At 39.9% G+C, this 18,187-nt stretch overlaps 1 protein-coding gene across 5 annotated transcripts in view; it reads right to left on the bottom strand.

The window, feature by feature from the left end:
* Positions 1–18,187, bottom strand: part of LPAR1 (lysophosphatidic acid receptor 1) — a 69,285-nt gene that overhangs the window by 15,715 nt on the left and 35,383 nt on the right. For all 5 annotated transcript variants that reach the window (XM_079331667.1, XM_079331671.1, XM_079331670.1 and 2 more), the window contains exon 3: positions 15,471–16,218. In XM_079331667.1, the coding sequence (XP_079187793.1) occupies positions 15,471–16,218 (748 nt within the window). The remainder of the gene's footprint in view (positions 1–15,470; positions 16,219–18,187) is intronic.

Raw genomic sequence — 18,187 nt, 5'->3', positions numbered from 1 at the left:
GGCACCATGTTATTGCACTTACGGCTATATGTTTAATTCATAAAAGAAACAAGCAAAAAACAACAAAAAAGGCACCTGTAACTGATCCAACACATGGATGCTCTTATCTCTTCCTTCTTATTTTGCATGACAGACTAATTCCCACATTCATAAGGGTTACTTTGTGCAGGAGCTATGGGTTGATGGGAGAGGGCTGAATGCAGAGATCCTCCAAGGATAAGCTATGGCTGTAAAACACTGCAGCTAGTTGTGAAGTCTGAGCTTGAACATTGCTTCAATGCAAGCTTTTTTGAGTGGGAAATTCAGATGTTCACAGTAGATGGTGCAGGTCTCAGGCAAGACCAAACTCATCAATAAGTAAGGAAATGAGTTGGTTTTCTAGTTGCAGTGGACATTGTCAGAACATTTGAGATAAGCAGTGAGATGACCATATTTAGGTGCCACCATGTGAGCACTATCCATGAGCACAGAGAAAGGAAGAGGCAGAGTAACAATGCCTGCACGAGCATTGTATATAATTGCAACAGACACATGTAAGTTTATGGATGCAACTTAAAATGCAATCTTTTCCAGAGAGATGTTGTGTTGAGATGTGTAAGACAGGTGGGAAGAGAATCCCAAGAATTGTTTTATGGCACAAGAGAGCCAAATGTCACTTGCCACTTCTCCATCTTTACCCTAGCTGTCCTTTCTCAATGTATCCAGGGACTCGTGTTTCCGGTGAGCTCGGAGGAGGACGCCCGGATCTTCAGCCCACGCGGCCGAGCACAGGAGAGCCAGACCCTCTGTGATCACCTATCCTGCATCTGCCCTGTTCCAGCCTCCTGCCTCTGTGGACACAGCTAATCACCCGGACACACACGGTGAGCGAGGAGCCGCCGCTCCAGCCCATTCCCACCTGAGACCAGCATGGCTGCTGCCGCCCCCTCCCACCTGCACCCCCCCCGCCTGCCCTCGGCAGCTCCAGGCTGGGACTAAGCACAGAAACAGCGTGCTTGCATCTAAAGGGACTGACACCGAGTTATCTATTCTGTTCTGTTAGCAATTTTAACAACTGCTGCTGTTTTTCTGCTTGTACAGTTAGATATATTAGTAAAAGAGCTGTTATTCCCACCCCCTTATCTCTGCCTCAGAGTCGTTGATTCAAACAATTATAATACTTGGGGGGAATGGAACCAAAGTCTCTATTTCAAAGGGAAATTTCTGCCCTTACTGGCAGATACCTGTCCTTTCAAACCAGGACAGTACTCATGCGTACTTTCACAGAGAGTGTTCTGATCATGAGCAATTCAAGAACCTGCATCTCCATTGCTCATGAAATGACACTGTTTTGTATCTGGCTGTGAGAGCTATTGAATGCCATCAGAGCTTTTCATTGTGGCTGTGAGGGTTCACTAAGTTTACAGTGTATTGCATGGTATTGGTCTACCTGTGAGATTGTAATTGGAGCAGTTCTTATTGAACATGGCTGGATTCAGAGGGCTGCATTGTCTATTTCTGTTACTGTGTGGAATTTTGTTTGACCCAGAATCTAAGCCCAGCCGACACCAAACCCTTTGATATCTGAGGACTAGCTGGAACACAAGAGCGTTTATTTTCCTGTTAAATTTCTTTATTCTTCACGTGTCAGAAAGGTTTGCCTTCCTCCTAATATGACAGAGGTGTCCTTATCAGCTTCTGAGTGCTCTGAACTCTAAGCAAGTGCTCTAGCCAGAAGAGACTGCCACAAGGAGGACAGCTGTGGTCACAGCAATAACAGGTCTCCTGGAACACCTTCACACCAAGGGCACAAACTGCAATATGCATACACACCCTTTAATCAAATGCGGTGAAAATATTCTAACACAGTCCTCCACCTAAATGAAAGAAAAATTCATAAGTGAACCGAGCTACTGAATCATTAACTATTTCCAGATATTTCTCTTACTGATACCTTTCATGTTGGTTCATCAAGTTTCCAAACCTACTGGTAGCCTAACAACTCTTTTCACAGGTCTTTAAAAGCTGGCAATGTGCCTGGTGTTTCCAAGCAGTTTGTGTTTTATTTTCTGAGGTGTGAGAAATAGAGGTGTTTAAAAAACAAAAAAGTACACTACCTACCTTTTCTCGTTTTTTTCAAAGGGGTCAGTCTGTGTCACAGAAGTGGAGGATATGGTTTCAAGCTGTGGCAACAAACACCTCTTACTGCCACGGACTTCAGGACACACATAAGTCCACCGTAAAACACTGCTGTAAAATGCAAAATTCAAAACTGCATACATGCAGATATTTAGGCAATTCTATCAGGGTACTGGAGCCTGTGCACTGTACTATTTTCTATTACAAAAACCCAACTTTTTACAATACTCTCAGAAGCTTTCTGCTTGGGCTGGCATTTTTGTTTGTTGTGCCTTCTTTCTTATGTACATCTGTACGTCTGAGGAGATGCTCATTGAAACTGCTGCATCTGTTAGACATTTATTTACCTTTTTGGTTGGAAAGTAACTGCAGCAAAAAGAGGCAGTGAACTTAAATTTCAAATGAAAAGGATGCCAAGCTTCTCTAAAAAATCCTCTGGTGAGTATAACTTTTTTTTGTTGTTAATTTGGGGGAAATCTGCAGTCAATATTGTGACATGCCATGAAGACATCTCATAAGAGACACTTTGCAAGATTCCCTGAACTGTAGGAATCAAGGGTAATTCTTGATAGTCTGTGGATGCAGGAGACCACTGCAAACTTTGGGGAGAAAGGTGAATTGTTTTAAAGTAAAGTGCATGAAGTACAAAGCTTATGAATGCTTCATGGTCAAAGTTTTAATTTATTTCAGGACTGTTTTCAAGGCCAAGACTAGGTTTGAAATCTGGTTCGTGTCCCTGCTAAGAGTTCAACAGCATTTGCAGAGAAATCCTTGAGTTTATACAAACAAATGCAGAACTTGCGCTTTGGCCAGCCCTCTCAACTCATTTTAAATGCACGAGATTTTGAAGTTTGAGGCACTTCTGTATGCACTGTATCCTAGAAAATTGCTACATCTGTAGCTGTACATCCCTCCCAAAGGTAAATACTCAAATAGGTGCAATTTCCTTATGGATCAAACCTTAACCAGACATTATTTCTGTGCAATCTCCTTTTTCAGTTACTGATGATCAGTTAAGTCCTGGACTTAGGAACTGGAAATGCAAGACAACTACTAAAATAAAATAAAATCTGAAAAAATATCTTTCTGATTTTGAATTTCCCAGAGCATTGAGGAGATGTTATAGTCTTAGAAAGTCATGTATCCTCTGCACCTTTAATCAGTGCATGTGTCTCAGGCCTAGCTGGTTTCTGTGAGCTCCTGTGAATGTGGAGGAAGCAACCTGGGGATATAATCCCCACACTTAGACCCCCAAAATCTCAGCAGCAATAATAAATCAACTTGCACTTGGTCCTGTCATTTCACAAGCTGGTTCCAATAAATTTTTTTTTCCAAGAAAAAAAAAATTTGCTCTTCTTTCTAAGTGTAATTCTTTATACACTGGATATTTATATCTATGATAGTGGTTTGCAGGAAGCTGGCTACACTTCATTCTCTGGAAACAGGCCTGGAATTGCTTTTCTATGCCATGCCACAAGCCAGGACAGTCTGGCAGCAAATCCAGCTCAGAGGCTCATGAGATGGGGGCCACTGCTGCTCCAGGACAGGGGAGTCTCTACTCTGAGGGCCCCAGAACATCCTTTGACAGCTCAGGCTCCCAGGAATTATCCCAGCAGTTAGGCTGGCTGTCAGAGGTGCTTCTACCTGCTAGCCAAAGAGGCACAAGGCTATGCAGACAAAGTTAGAAATAAAGAGAGTAGAGAGATGGGAACAGAGGGAAAGGAGAGGCAAGAGGGTGAAGAATAATAATATAAAAAATTAAAGGCAAAATCTCATGGGAAACAGCATCAATCAGTACTGTGTTCTCTGGAATGTGCTTCAAAGATCATATTTCTGGAGTGCATATGGCTTTATCCACACCTCTCACTCTACTTCCTGGGGTAAGGCCAGTGTACCTGAAAGCTTTCTCCTTTACAACAGGACTAACATGGTGAGTGCAGCAGTCAGGTATTTGATGGGTGAATTGGCAGAAAGTTCATCTAAAGAATGCTATATTACTTATTTCAAGCTATGTACTTTGCTTTGTTAGTTTACTTAACTTGATCCCTCCTCCCCATACAGAGAACCAAACCAAGCTTTTCTGCTGGAAAGACAGAAACCCACACAACACATTTTGTGTAGAACTCTGGCTAACTAGGCAAGGATCAGATCAGTGCTGGACTATTTTCAGACCACAGGGTCTACAGGGACATTACAGTCTATTAACCAATATGTATTCACTTTACCTTTTCTTTTTTGGTGTTTGTTTGTGTGACAACAGTAGGAAAGAAGTTAAGCTACAAAACACTCTGATAATACTCTCTCCTTGTTGAAGGAAGGTAAATATAAAATGCAACTGGAAGGCCAAGCATGCTCACAAGGCTGATGACTGGGCAGCAAGCAAGCCACCAGCAATGATCCCTGGGCACCCAGCACCCTTAAAGCTATGTCTTACAACATGACATCTTTCCACTTTTCAAATTTAGTCTGTTTAAACAGAGAAAGTAGCAACCATTCTACAAACACACAATAGTTTTACACAATATTTTTTTACTCTCTATATACTTAGCTTTTGCTTAGAAAATTCACCTCTAAATTACTCCTTGTACTTCTCTAGAAAAGTAAAAAATGAGCACCTTAAAGCAACTTAAAACAAGGGAAGATGAGAATTATCAATGCCATATGTCAGAACAAGTTCTTTCTGAGGTTATATCAATACCAGAAGATGTGGTATTGATCAAAACTGCTTTTAGAAGAACAAGGAAGGTACTGAATCCAGGGGAGCTTGGCAGCTTTTCATTCTTTTAACAGCTAAATCCCCTCCCTTTCCTTCAGGAGATGACTTCTTTCATGAAGGAAGATATTTCAAAAATCTTAACTGTTCTCGCATATCTATGTTATATTAACAAACTTGTAATCAGATACCAAGCACTTTATTAAAAACAGAAAGACACAGGCAGACAGCTCTTACTCAAACACACAAAAAAAGCAACAGAATTACTCTCTCACTCCTCTCAAACATGTTTCAACCTTTTTTCTTTATGGAAACCTCATAGGCTTTTAATACCAACATCAAGGAATTAATTACTTCAACCACTGCAACACACAGGCTACTCTGCTAACAGCAGCAGATGGTCACCCCCATGGCAGATATGTCTGGGGCAGTTTTACAGACCGAGTTCTCACCTTCCCAGCTGCAAAACTTTAGATCACCCTATCCACAAACTTCAAAGCACTCATCCCTGTTCAAATTCCTCCTGTTGGTGGTTTTGAAATAAAGAATTTTTACTTAACAGCAATTCCTTCTGCTCCAGTACCTCACTAGATAGCGCAGACTGATGGACAACACCAGAGCATGGAAATTAAATACCTCAGATTTACAAATGATGTCACAGCTTCTGAAGTCTCATGACCTTCCATACAACCTCTGAGCCCTTGCTGCTCTCTAGGCATTGAGGGGAAGGGATATGTGTTCAGCAGTAGACCTCTCACATTACACAAGCAGCACACTTGGACACACCATCAGCGTTTCTCCATATGGATACAAGAAAATGCACTTCAGAGACATTTTCTTAGGCTGAGGGATGTAGAAGTGCAACACAAAATTTTCCCAAATGAGAACTACAGAAAAGATGGGGATCTTGTGCTGCAGATGCTGGTTCCAGCTTTAAAGAAGGGTATCAAATGTGTAAGTGTGTAGGAGAAACTTATGGTGGACCAGCAGGGAGGAAAAAAAAAAAAAAAAAGAAAAAAACCATAAAAATATCTCTAAAAGAAGAAAAAAAGAGTGAGCTTGTTGACAGCATCTCCATGAGTATGAAACATGAAAATAGGAAGCTGTTCTACTGCCATCAGAAGAACTCAGAGTCATATCTTCCTTTCAGATTCATATTCTAAATACAATTATTTAAAAAATGCAGAAACTAACACCCTTTTTGATGAATGTTCTTTTCGTGCTGAGGGTAGAACGATGGGAGCATGCCTGCTGTTGGAAAGTTATCAAACACTGCTGACCATTTTCCACTGCACTGATTGGCAGTTGTAGCTCAGGTGTCTTAGCAAGTTTTGCCATCAGCAATAATTCTGATTTGTTGTCAAGAGCCATAGTTTCATTGAAACTATAAAGACCAAAATAATTTGATATTGAAAATCATTATTCTTCTGTTTTCATGGATTACCACAGAAAAAAACAAACCCAGAATACTTAAACACACTGTTCATGTGCAATGAAGCAATGCAGAAGGAGGAGCACTCTTGCACAGAACAGTCTGTTATTGTCAGTACTTTCCACTGGTGGAAACAAACAAGAGTTCAGTGCCCCACTGAATGCAGTTTTACAATGAGACAAGTTAACAGTTGACATTTTTATTCACATAATTTCTGAAGCTGAGGTCTAGCTGTAAATTTGACTTAGCACTTGAGAGGTGTTTGCTGAAACAAAGACAAATGGTATCACAAAGGTGAAAACAGAAGCCAGTGGCTGGACATGGACCTCACTCTTAAGAGTTGCCAAGGATGTATCACTTTTATCTGAGGGGCCAAGAAATATTATCGGGAAAGTCAGTGAACAAAATGAGCAAAACATTTAGAAGCAAATTCTCCGTGTAACTATGTGGTTTCTAGAGTTGTTTCTATGTTATGTTGTGAACAGCAGCCATTCTGTAAAAGCACTATTGTTGCTTCTTCTAAAGATCAGATGAGCTCCCATCTTTCCTTCCAAAAAATTCAAAATTCAAATTTCAAAATCTTCACATTTTGAGAGATCAACAGAACTTGATCATGTGCTGACATTTTACAGTAAGCCCTCTTGTACATGCTGATTTTCAAAATTTCTTCTTGATAACCATTTCTGCCTTGGGTATTCAGCAAAGTTTACCAAGGCCTCTGTTTTAGAGCAAATGTCCCACAAAACATGCTCATCTGAATTGTTTTAGAGAAGCTCAGGTTGATGAGCACCCACTTGTGGATGTAGCACTGCTAAGTAGAGACTGATCTCAGAGCAAGATGGGTTAGCCATTCATTTAGATTTGGTGAGGATTTTCAGTAAGTGACTACCAGTCCTTAGTCAGCCTTTTGTTATTCTACCTGGATGCAAGTGAAAATCTTGGATTCTATTTTTCAAAGTCAAGGTGTGATTTCCAAGCCCTATTATTAAAGGAAAATAAAAACAAATTCTCAGGGCCTGTTGAGAAATATACCTACTTTTGCCATTGCAATTAATTTTTAGAAGCTTCTTTGAAAAAGGACAAAAACCTATGCAAGCAACTAGAATACATTTTTTTAGTTTTTTTTTTTTTTTAATCGAAAGGTGAAGTGCAATAACTCTTTAAGGTTTATCCCTTTCTGGCCACTCCTGGAAAAATGAAGAGAGCTTTCATCTGCCCTTTAAATTTATTTTTTCCATGAAAAGGTAATAAATTACACTGAAGTCAGGGGAAAGACTTATTAAACAAAGCCTCATTTTCATCATACTCAAAAGAATGTATTTACTACAGACATTTTCCCTCTCAAGAATAAAATAAAGCCACATTCCTGTCTTGGGAAATGATGAAAGGTCCTCAAAGTGCATTTTCAAAGGATTCTGAATAAAAATAAATAATTCTTATTCTTAACCGAAGAGGAAAAGGAGAAAACTTCTCAATATATTCCCAAGGGTGAAGCACTGAATGCCATAGGGATACCTGCAATACTTCAGAGAAAAGACAGTTACCAGGGATTTATCAGCTTTAACTGTGGATGCAATAAAATTAACTGAGAGAACTAACTGAAGAAAACAAGCAAAACATTTAGAATGAGATTTTCTGTACATCCAGCCATACTCTGTGTTCAGAGAGAGTTGCCTGGATACAAGGCATCAGTAACTTCTGCTTAATCAAATGGAGCTTGCATGGGCTTGTTTTGGAAAAGAAAGCTACTTATGAAGTTTATGACACAAACAAACTGACCACACTGTATTTCCAGATGCCTTGCTCCCTCATTATTTTTCCTTCCAGCGTCCTCACCAGCCAGTCATTAACAGGAAGAGATTTGGTTTGGGACTACTAGAAAAAATTCAAGAAGATCCACCAGAATTGATTTGTAGGTCAATAAACAATAATAAAAATGATCAGTGACTGAGATTTTGAGACAGAGCACACATAGTACTGCTTTTATTAGCAGCATGAAATATATAAAGCAATCAAGGACATCCTATTGAAAGTGTTAAAATTATGTCACTGCATAATTATGTACAATTTGTACATAGATCCTTGACAAGTTTTCATGCCTCCACTTTTGCAACTGGGAAAAGAAAACCTAACTGATTTTTAATAATTCTTTGTGAAAATTTGTCTTGTTAGAAAACAGTGCCAGACCTGTCTTATATAGTGATCAAGCTGTATCTATGAAGAAAATATAATATAGACATTTACAAGCAAAATATCAGTACACTTGTTACAAATCACTGACTAGAAGTTAAAGTTCTTGTTATCAAATCTGAATGATTTCACAATAAAACTTCCTAACAAAATATGCAATGTAGATATTCATTCGCCTTCATCTCCTGGCAAGCTAAAAGTACAGTGTTACTTGAGTCAATACTGAAATGTCATTAAGATGCACAGGAAAAAAAAAAAAAAAACAACAACAAAACCAAAAAGATAATACATAATACACAAGGCCTGGAAACCACAGACTCCCTACACTGCATGTTTTTTCCTGTAAGGAAGCTTTTGAGGAGCAATCAGAACTACTTGTAAGGGCGAGGGAGAAGAGGGAGAAATCCAAGTAATCCAAAATCCAGTAGGATAGATAAGGTGTGCTATAAATAATAATTTTAATCAAGATTTCACTTTTTTTGTGCAAATCTTTAATGATATGGCTTGAAAGTACTACTGTCACATTGCATCTCCAAAAGCATTTGTTAAAACCTCAGCCTTCCATACAATGCAATAAGAGTTTATCCTTTAAACTCTATGAGTTCTCTATTTAGACTACAGTCCTCAGCAACAGTTTCCCAGTTTACTTGACAGTAGGGTTAAATTCACAGTTTATGCACATTTAAAATATACTTATCTAAAACACTGGGGCTGCACATAACTGCAACCTGTGTGCTAGAACAGAGAGTCATTGATGCTCAGACTTGTATTGCCTGCACCAAGTACAGAGTTTATTGCCCTGTTTTTTCTGTCAGGGTTAAATCAACACACAAGTGACATTTCTGTGATGCAGAGGTCAGGCAGGGTTGGTGACTCTGAACTGGCCCCCTGTTCAGACCACAGGGTTACATGGTTTTATGGTTTCACACTGCACCACTTCCAGAGAAGAAACTGGGAAAAATGCTGCTCTCATCTGAACTCCAGCCTGTTGTTACTGTCCAGTCCAATTATATATGGAAAATACAATAACTACAAGGAAAAACACCTCACTGGATGCTGTTCTTCTCCCCATAAACCACTGCTACCTGGTAGAAGGACATTCCTAAGCTAAGACAACATCCTCAATTTCAGTCATCTCAGGAAAAATGCTGCTGCAAAGCTCATCTCTCTTGATAGCAGCAGGACTCCTCAAGAAGGAGGTAAATAGATGAAATTGTCTTCTTGCAGTCCCTGGGCTCAGAATTAAATCCTGGCTTCTCCCAAAGCTCATCTTATAAGCTGTATTGTGCTAAGAGGGCCTTTGGCGCACAGGAAAAATGTTCCACGGGCAGGGAAGGTCTGTCAAAGTGTGAGTGATACCATAACCAAGCTCTATCCAGACATGATCATCTTCATCTCAGTCCAGGACCACAGTCTGGGCAACTGCTGAAATATATTTTCATACTGTTTAAGGCCAACAAAGGTAAGTGATTCCAGTTAATTACCTGATGCTGCATTAGGGTTATGGAAACAATGACATGTCTATGTCAAGACATCATGTGCTGCCAGTCAGGCTGTAGCATTATTTCATAGTTTTTTTATATTCTACTGATAATCTAGTGCTTTTACTACATGAGAAGAAAAAGGGAGTGAAGATGCAGACTGCACATCAAAACAACCTCTCAGAAAGGTTAAAGTTATCAAAAATACACTTTACTTGCTTGAACAGCGTAGCTGCAGCGTATGTGTGCACTTATGTGTGTTAACAGTTTTTTGCTGTTTACCAATCCCATTTGGTACCTAGATGTGAAAGAAAAGCTACAGTAGTACAAAAATAAGTCTCATGCAATTCATAACTGCAGCAGAGAGGACAGGAAAAAAGCTGTTGCTGAGCAGTTCTACCCTTCCAGATGTTTATACTGAACTTCCAGATGTTTTTTAACATTTATTTCTTTGCTATAGTAAGTAAATAACTTCTTCAAACACAGTGAGAGTCCTTTAAATCAAAATTTATACAAACACAAAGTTTATACAAAAAAAACCTTCAACTTTTTTATCTGGGCCCACATTAGTTTCCCAATATTACAGAATAAACCACATTCCTACAAACAAAGTGGACGATTCTACAGGCAGGAAAGTTCTAAGTGTCTTTTCATTTCCCAGGAACAAAATGGATAAACAATTATGAATTCATTGTTTGGTCTCCCTACATCCTGAGGGCTAGCTGTGGTTCTTGCCTCAACAGGCATGCCTAATTTTGACCAAACAACATTGAGAACTCACCCAACATAGAAGGCTAATCATCAGGATTAGTAAAATACAAATAAGAAGGGCTGTTGGTGCTGTGCTTATTTGAAATTCAGTTATAAACTCTCAGAATAGGATCTCGCAGTCTAAATTCTAAATAGAGGGGAGTGCCCAAAGATGCATATGGAGGTATATGGCAGAGTTATTCATGGTATAAAAGCCAGATGTGACAAATTAGGATGGATATTTAATCATCATTTAGGCAGGAGAAATACAGGCTAGCTTTCCAGCAGCAACATTCCAAACCAGTACTTCTCTACAAATGCAGATATGAAAATACCTGAAAGACCCTAACCTTTCATGACTGATTCTGGGCAAAGGAAATCCTGATCAGAACTAGTTTATCCAGGTCTGGCCTCTGAAATCCTTAATTTGGTGTTTTCACTTCTTCTTAAAATAATAGTTAGATATTGTCATCCATTTTTGGGCCAAACCTGCAACTGGCCCAGACAAATGCTTTCAGAGCAGAAAAACAGTTTAGCTTTGTCTTTAAATGTAACATGAGAAAAAGGGGAGAACAGAAGACAGGATGCCAAGTTTCAGCTGATGGATCTGCTCAGTTTCTGCCTGTTCCCTGATTGCTCATTTAAAGGGAACACGTGGTGGTGAAAGGCAAAGTGTCACTGAGCTGCAAGCCAAACCAGACATGATTTTATGGCTGTGTGCTGTACAGAGATCAGTCCTTCCTTAGTTCCAATGCAAAGGAAAGACATGGTTTAGAGAAAGAGCTTTATGTTCCTTGTCAATTTTGAAAGATTTCAAAAGCAGCCTTGTTAAAAGAAAAACAGGCTTGCTATGAAATCACTTCCTTCTGTTTAAACTATTTTACTCAAGGAAAAAAACAAGAGGGCATTTAAAAAAAAAAAAAAAAAAAAAAAGAAGAAGAATAAAAAAACCCCGTTCTTTGCTTCTGCCTTGTTCCTAGTACTCAGTATGGCCCGCTCTGTGGGATGACGCAGTGTGCCAGATCCCGACCGCTCCGCTCGGCGCTCGCCGCGGCCACAGCCCGGGCACACAATCGCCCCTTGTCAGAGCAGCTGGCACCCTCCCCGCACACGCTGACACAGCTCTGCCTGCAGCTCTGCACCCCTCTGGGGCAGCTCTCCTCTGAGCAAGGCAGCCCGGCACGAGGAGGGCAGGCCGCGTTGGGCAGCGCGCACACAAGAAGCTCTTGTGCTCCCTCCTGCCCCCAAACACAGTGGGAATGCGGACAAGGGAGAAGATGCTCCTCTGCTTGCGGCAGCAGTATGTCTTTGCCCGGGAGTATAGCCAGCAGGACGACTCCAGGACACCCGTTTATGGAAGTTTACAAGTCAAATGAACAGTTCACTGCTGACCAATTCACGATGGGGTTACTTATGGCTGAGCAACATTTTAACAAAAATTCTAACATGAGGAATGGTTTGTCTCCTTCTGCCAATGCTCACAGGCTTACCCAGAATCCCCATTCTGTTTTCCTTTCAGTCCCAGGGTACCTCTCCTCTAAAATTAATTGTCTTCTTCTGTGTAAAGCAGGCTGACACAAACCAGATCCCTTCCCCACTCAGCTGTGGGGTAAGAGAGGAGGGAGAGGGATCTTCAGAATAAACTGCTTTCTCTCCCATCTTCACTTCCTGCCAAAAGTTGTTTCTGCCTCAAACTAATGTATTGAGAGGGATCTTCAGAATAAACTGCTTTCTCTCCCATCTTCACTTCCTGCCAAAAGTTGTTTCTGCCTCAAACTAATGTATTGAGTAATATGTTATTACCCTGACCTGCACCATTAGAGAAGGTAGGAGTTATTTTCCTCCATGTTTTTGAGGTTCACTGATGTAGAAAAAGCCAGATAACGTGAGATAAATGTTCAGCAAATTGCTCCATGCAGCCTAAGACCCACCTTTTCTGCCCTTTCCAAAGCTCCAGTAGATAAACTTGCAGCACTATCTTTTCAAGAAGGCACTCAGGAAGTATGACCCTTAAAATTAAATCTTCTGCTTAGGAAAACTTTAAGCCAGACTTACAAGTAGACTACAGTGATAAGATCACCAGCACACCTGCCTGATCAACACGCTGACCACACTGTTTGCTTGAGAGATATCTGCTGATATTGGAGATATCTGCTGCCCAGAAGTACTTTGAAGTGATGTTTAGCTCTTCTTCAGAACTACAAAAACAATCCTCCCCTGAAGTGCAAATTCAGCAATATGTGATGGTACTCCCCAGCTGATGACAACTAAAGAACATTTCTTATGATGTGCCTAGAAGTCTGGCAACACCTTGATGCACAAATATTTAACTCTCCAAGAGTTTCTGTGGTTGACCTAAAGCCTAATTCTTAACTGCAGTTTTATTATTTATTTATATTTTAAATTAAAAGACTTTATACATCAAACCCATAGCTGCTTCTCAACCTCATTATCTTGCAAATGTGCCTCACAGGTGGTGAGTGAAAGCATTGCTGCTTCATTACACTACAGGCCTATGACTCGTCTAGCTTTCCTCCAGTAACCACATTGCTCAGGAAAAAAAACAAACTGAACCAAAACCCAAAACCTTTGCAAAATAATACCATGGTGGGAGCTACAAAAATGATGAAGAGTATCACAACCTACAAGTGCCTTTGTTTCCCTTGAACAGATTTAATAAAATAATAAGTTGTTTTTTGTAAATGGTGTTTTACACAGATTAGAAGAGACGCTTAAATACAGTGTTTGCAAAACACTGAAGTGCAGCAGTAACAAGAAGTAAGATTCTGTTTGAATTTTGAAGAAACCTTCAACATATGCCAGTTGCTGTTCTGAAAAACCTCGTCTTAATGAAGAATCAGAGGTATAACTGAATTACATCTGCAGCTAAACTGTTTTTTTTTCAGTTTAGCTAATGCCCCTTAACTCCCGGAGTTGTTTTGCTCTTTCTAGAACAATACTTGAAAAAAAATATACTTTTTAGCGAAAAAAAGGAGTCACTTTATATCCTTGTACATCACTACTGCTGTGGCCTCAATGGCCTGTATGTCTTCCCTCTGAGCTCTTCTCACAGGAGAAGGAAGGACAGTGTGGTCACCACCTATCCTTCCTGCTGCATACACAGACCTCTAGTACCATACATGCTTGGGATTACCTGACATTTCCTATTTGTTCAATGACTGTTTACTGCTACAACTCCATATGGCATTGGTAGAATTGCCTACTATTTTCCACCCACTATTATTGGGGGGGGTCTTTTGCCCTTTTTTTAAAAACTCTGAGCCAGTCTTTCACCTCATAGGAAATACTACACTTTGTATTAACAATAACGTTTTCAGGAAGGAAAACACAGGACTGTTACCTGACAGAGGACTACAAAACCCCAATTTTCTTTATATTCTGAACCTTATCTTGCCTTCTGCTATGAAAACCATGGAGATGGGAAGGGACAGATTTTTGAACCACCAGGAGAGACTTGGGAGAGACTTTACCAAATGCTACAGTCTCCCTTGCAAAACTCATAGAAATTTTTCCCCTGAAAAGAAGAGCAGGACATGGAGGAATACATCTTATCAATGATTTAAAAGGTTAGTTAACCACACAATTTGTACTCTAGTTGAAAAGCAAATCACTAGGTTAGAGTACAACATGTAAATTCTTAAACTAACAGGTGAATGGACACAGTGACTCACACTGATTCTCTGCAACCATTCTGTCACCTTTGTGATAGAAAGCACAAGTTACAGCAAAAACCTATGGGAACCATAATGTCAAGCAGATAAATGGGGATACGTTTTGGGCTTTGTGGACTTTGGGCATAACATTTGCATTTATGGACTATATGGAAACCATCTGATGCAACAGGGTTCTGAAATACCTAGAGACCCATGTATTGTACTGGAAGACCTAACAGGTGAGAAAACATATTGGGACAAGGAGACAAGCTGCACCATCCTTGTTGCCTTCAGCTTGCTATCATCTGCAGCAGCAAGGAACAGAACAAACAGCAAAAAAATCACCAGAGAGCAATACTCAGCATTTAGGCTGGGCCTCTGCATAAGGAAACTGGGAGGCCCAGACAAAACCCAAGTAAAACTATTCACAAAATGACATTAAACTCCTGCATCCAAAGTGTGTTATGGTATTTCCTTCATGCCAAGCTCTGAAGCTTAGACACCTCCTGAGCAGTGTGCTGAAGTACACCAGTATCTCACATGCTACTTTCTTGTATTAGCAAATGGTCATATACTGATGTGTACCAAACACTATAGGGCTGAGTACATGCAATCCTGCTTAACACACAATCTTTTTGTGAATAATCTGTAGCCCCTCACTATTCTCCATATACTGGAATTTTGCATGAATACACAGAACACTTTCATGTGGCAAAAAAGGAGATGACAGATACTTCAGTGGAATGCTGACCCTTGCCTGTACTATTTTAAGTTTGAAGCCATTTGGCATCTTCAAAGGAAAAAGGACAAGCACTGCATATAATAGGTTGCTACAAAAAGTTTTAAATGTGCTGCTGCAAAAGTACACCACATTACATCTGGATTTTCACCAGTTTTGTGTTACAGTGCTGAGTGACCATGTTCCATGAACTTCCATCAAAAAGCTTGATAGTCTCAGTGGTTACAGTAGTGAACTCTGGGTATTCTTATTGTCTGCTCCTCTTCTAGCATCTTCCAAATTCTGCTGACTCCCATGAGCTAACCATGCCTTACTGGAATCACCTGATAAGAAACAGAGCAGGGAGAACAGGGTGGGCAGGATAAGCACTTACCAAGCACTATGACCACAGTCTTCAGGAGGCTCATCATGGTGTCCCGATTCCTGCGGGGTCCAGAACTGTGCCTGGACATTCTCATAGTCCTTTGGCGAACGTACCCAAAGATGTGAGCGTATAGGACCACCATGACCACAAAAGTGACCAGGTTGAAAATAGCCCAGAAGACCAGGTAGGAGTCACTATAGAGTGGTGCCATGTTGGAGCAGTGAGTGATATCACAAATACAATTCCATCCGACGCTTGGAATGGCACCCATGATGATGGCCATAGTCCAGATAACCACAATCACAACGACCACGCGGCGGTTGCTCATCCGAGTGTGCAGCTGCATTCGGAAAACGGTGATGTGCCGCTCAATGGCAATGGCCAACAGGTTGGCCACAGAGGCCGTCAGGCTGGTGTCAATGAGACCCTGGCGGAGAAGCCAGGTGCTTACAGTCAGTCTTCTAGTGTTGGGTCCTGTGTTGAACATTAAGTAAAAGTAGGCCAGCCCTGCAAAAAAGTCCGCAGCAGCTAAGTTGGCCATTAAGTAATAAATAGGAAAGTGGAATCGGCGATTGACATAAATAGCCACCATAACCAAGAGGTTGGCCAACATTATGAAGATGCAGACGGTAATCCCCAGTCCCATTACAAGCTTGCTGACAGTGTTCCATTCAGTGGCTAGATATTTTCCACTTCGGTTATAAAAGAAGGCAATGGTTTCATTGTAGTAGCACTGTGATTCACTCATGGCTGTAGACTGAAAGAAGAGGAAAAAAGAGAGAAAAAAAGACCAGAATGACATCAGAACTGAAAACATATGATTGCCTTCATGGATGAGACATACACAAAAAGCGGGGAAAGGGACAGGGAGGGAATATGCCTCAGAACAAATTTATTTTTTCAGACCAAATGGCATTCCATAGCTCACAAACAATTACTCTGAGGAATCTAGTAACAGCAACCAGATTAGAAACAACCAGAAATGGTTCCATCTGCTCTGGGAGCCTGCATGAGTTCTGATGGAGCTGCAAATTGCATAGAAAATGAGATTCTGGCCAAGCAGACCTGCTGAGAGATTCAGTTAAAGGGAAAGGCATGCAATTCATAATTAAGAAAGATTAACTCTGCTAGACACCTTATTTATATTATCAGTACACAAAACTGTTGTTTGACTGTAGCAGAAGAATAATTCTTCAAGGAGGAGGAAATGTGCATTATATTTCTGCGCAGGTTTTAACTAATTTCATTTTCCATCATCAATATTCCTTCCTGTCCTGTCTTAAAATGTGGAAAGATTGTCAGTATGCTCTGAGACCATGATTTACCAGGGATGATGTACATCCATAAAAAGCACTTTTATGAACAATAAAGGAAGTGTGACATAGCATTTCTATGAGCACCAGCCACATTTCCAGGAATGGTTTGAAATACACAATGCTTTTAAATATAACTCACCAGAACTAACTTATTCCAATTTGAAATAGGAGTGAGCCAAGAAATAAGAAAAGTAATATTTGGCTTAACTAGTGTTAAGAACATCCAACCTTATTTCCATATTTTGAATATTGTCATGACTATGTCAGAGAACACATGATTAATTATTTTTGCAGAGCACTCCACTATGAACAGCTAGGGGAGCAACAAACAAGTCTATATTCCACCAGAATATGAAAGTTTTGCATAAAACTGTTGGTTTGTAAGAAAATGCTTAATGAGTTTTCTTTTTCAGTTTCTTAAGGCAAACCTTAAGAAAAGAAACCCCTCTGAATAATATCATGGTTCCTTGTTTAGCATGGGTAAACAACAAAGATGAAAAAAAAAAATTGAAAAAAATCAAAGCAAGAAACCTATGACAAAAAAAGTCTTTTTCTATAAGACCTGCCTTTCCCTCTCTGCTTTCATTTCTCTGGAACTCTATCAGCTAAACTTGAATTTTTACAGAAGCAGGACGAGTTTTAGCAATGCAGGTAAGAAGTCCAATCAAGGGACAGACCAACAACACTGAAAGATGGTAATTTCTTCCCATTATGTTTTGGACAGCTCCAGTTACTCTGCAGGAAGTGCTACAGCTAACCTAACCTTCTTATTGAAAACAAAAATGTACAGAATTGGGAAACAGAATTTGTAACTTGACTCAAGTGAAAATAGTATCTGATAAAGATCTCCTTAGGATCACCCAAAGTTGTTTCTGTTTCTTTTCATTTCTACATTTGTCAAAGCAATTAAGCCAATTCCAATAAAGCAGTATACAAAACTTTCCACCTATATCCTAAATGGACTACATGACATTTAAATTTATGTTAAAGAAAAAGGTCTTTTAAGAAAGATTTTACCTGCAGCCTAAACATTGACCAGAAACATTTGCAGTCCCAGGATAATAAAAAGTTAGAATAAATAATATTTCTCAGCACAGTGAGTATAATACTTTTATTGTTCCTTTAGGACACATCAACCCTTGGGTTTGAAGCCTTTTAGCCTTAATTATTTAAGAAATTTTAAAAGTTCTCATGTAGGATCTGTTGCATATAAAAAAAATATTTACAAGGGACGTTTAACAAATGGAGACCTAGCTACAAGACATCTGGCTCTAATTCTTTGGTTAAAGACCTTGTAGTAATAACAGGTCAAGTATAAAAACCCTTAAGGGAGGGAGGAAGTCATATGAATGAATTAGTGGCCCTTATAAAAGCTTGCCAACATCTGCATTAATTATGTAATGCACAGGA

The sequence above is a fragment of the Erithacus rubecula genome (genome assembly GCF_903797595.1).
Source record: "Erithacus rubecula genome assembly, contig: SUPER_Z_unloc_6, whole genome shotgun sequence".
Lineage (NCBI taxonomy): Eukaryota > Metazoa > Chordata > Aves > Passeriformes > Muscicapidae > Erithacus > Erithacus rubecula.
The sequence above is the reverse complement of the archived record's forward strand: the minus strand, read 5'-3'. Positions and strand labels throughout refer to the sequence as shown.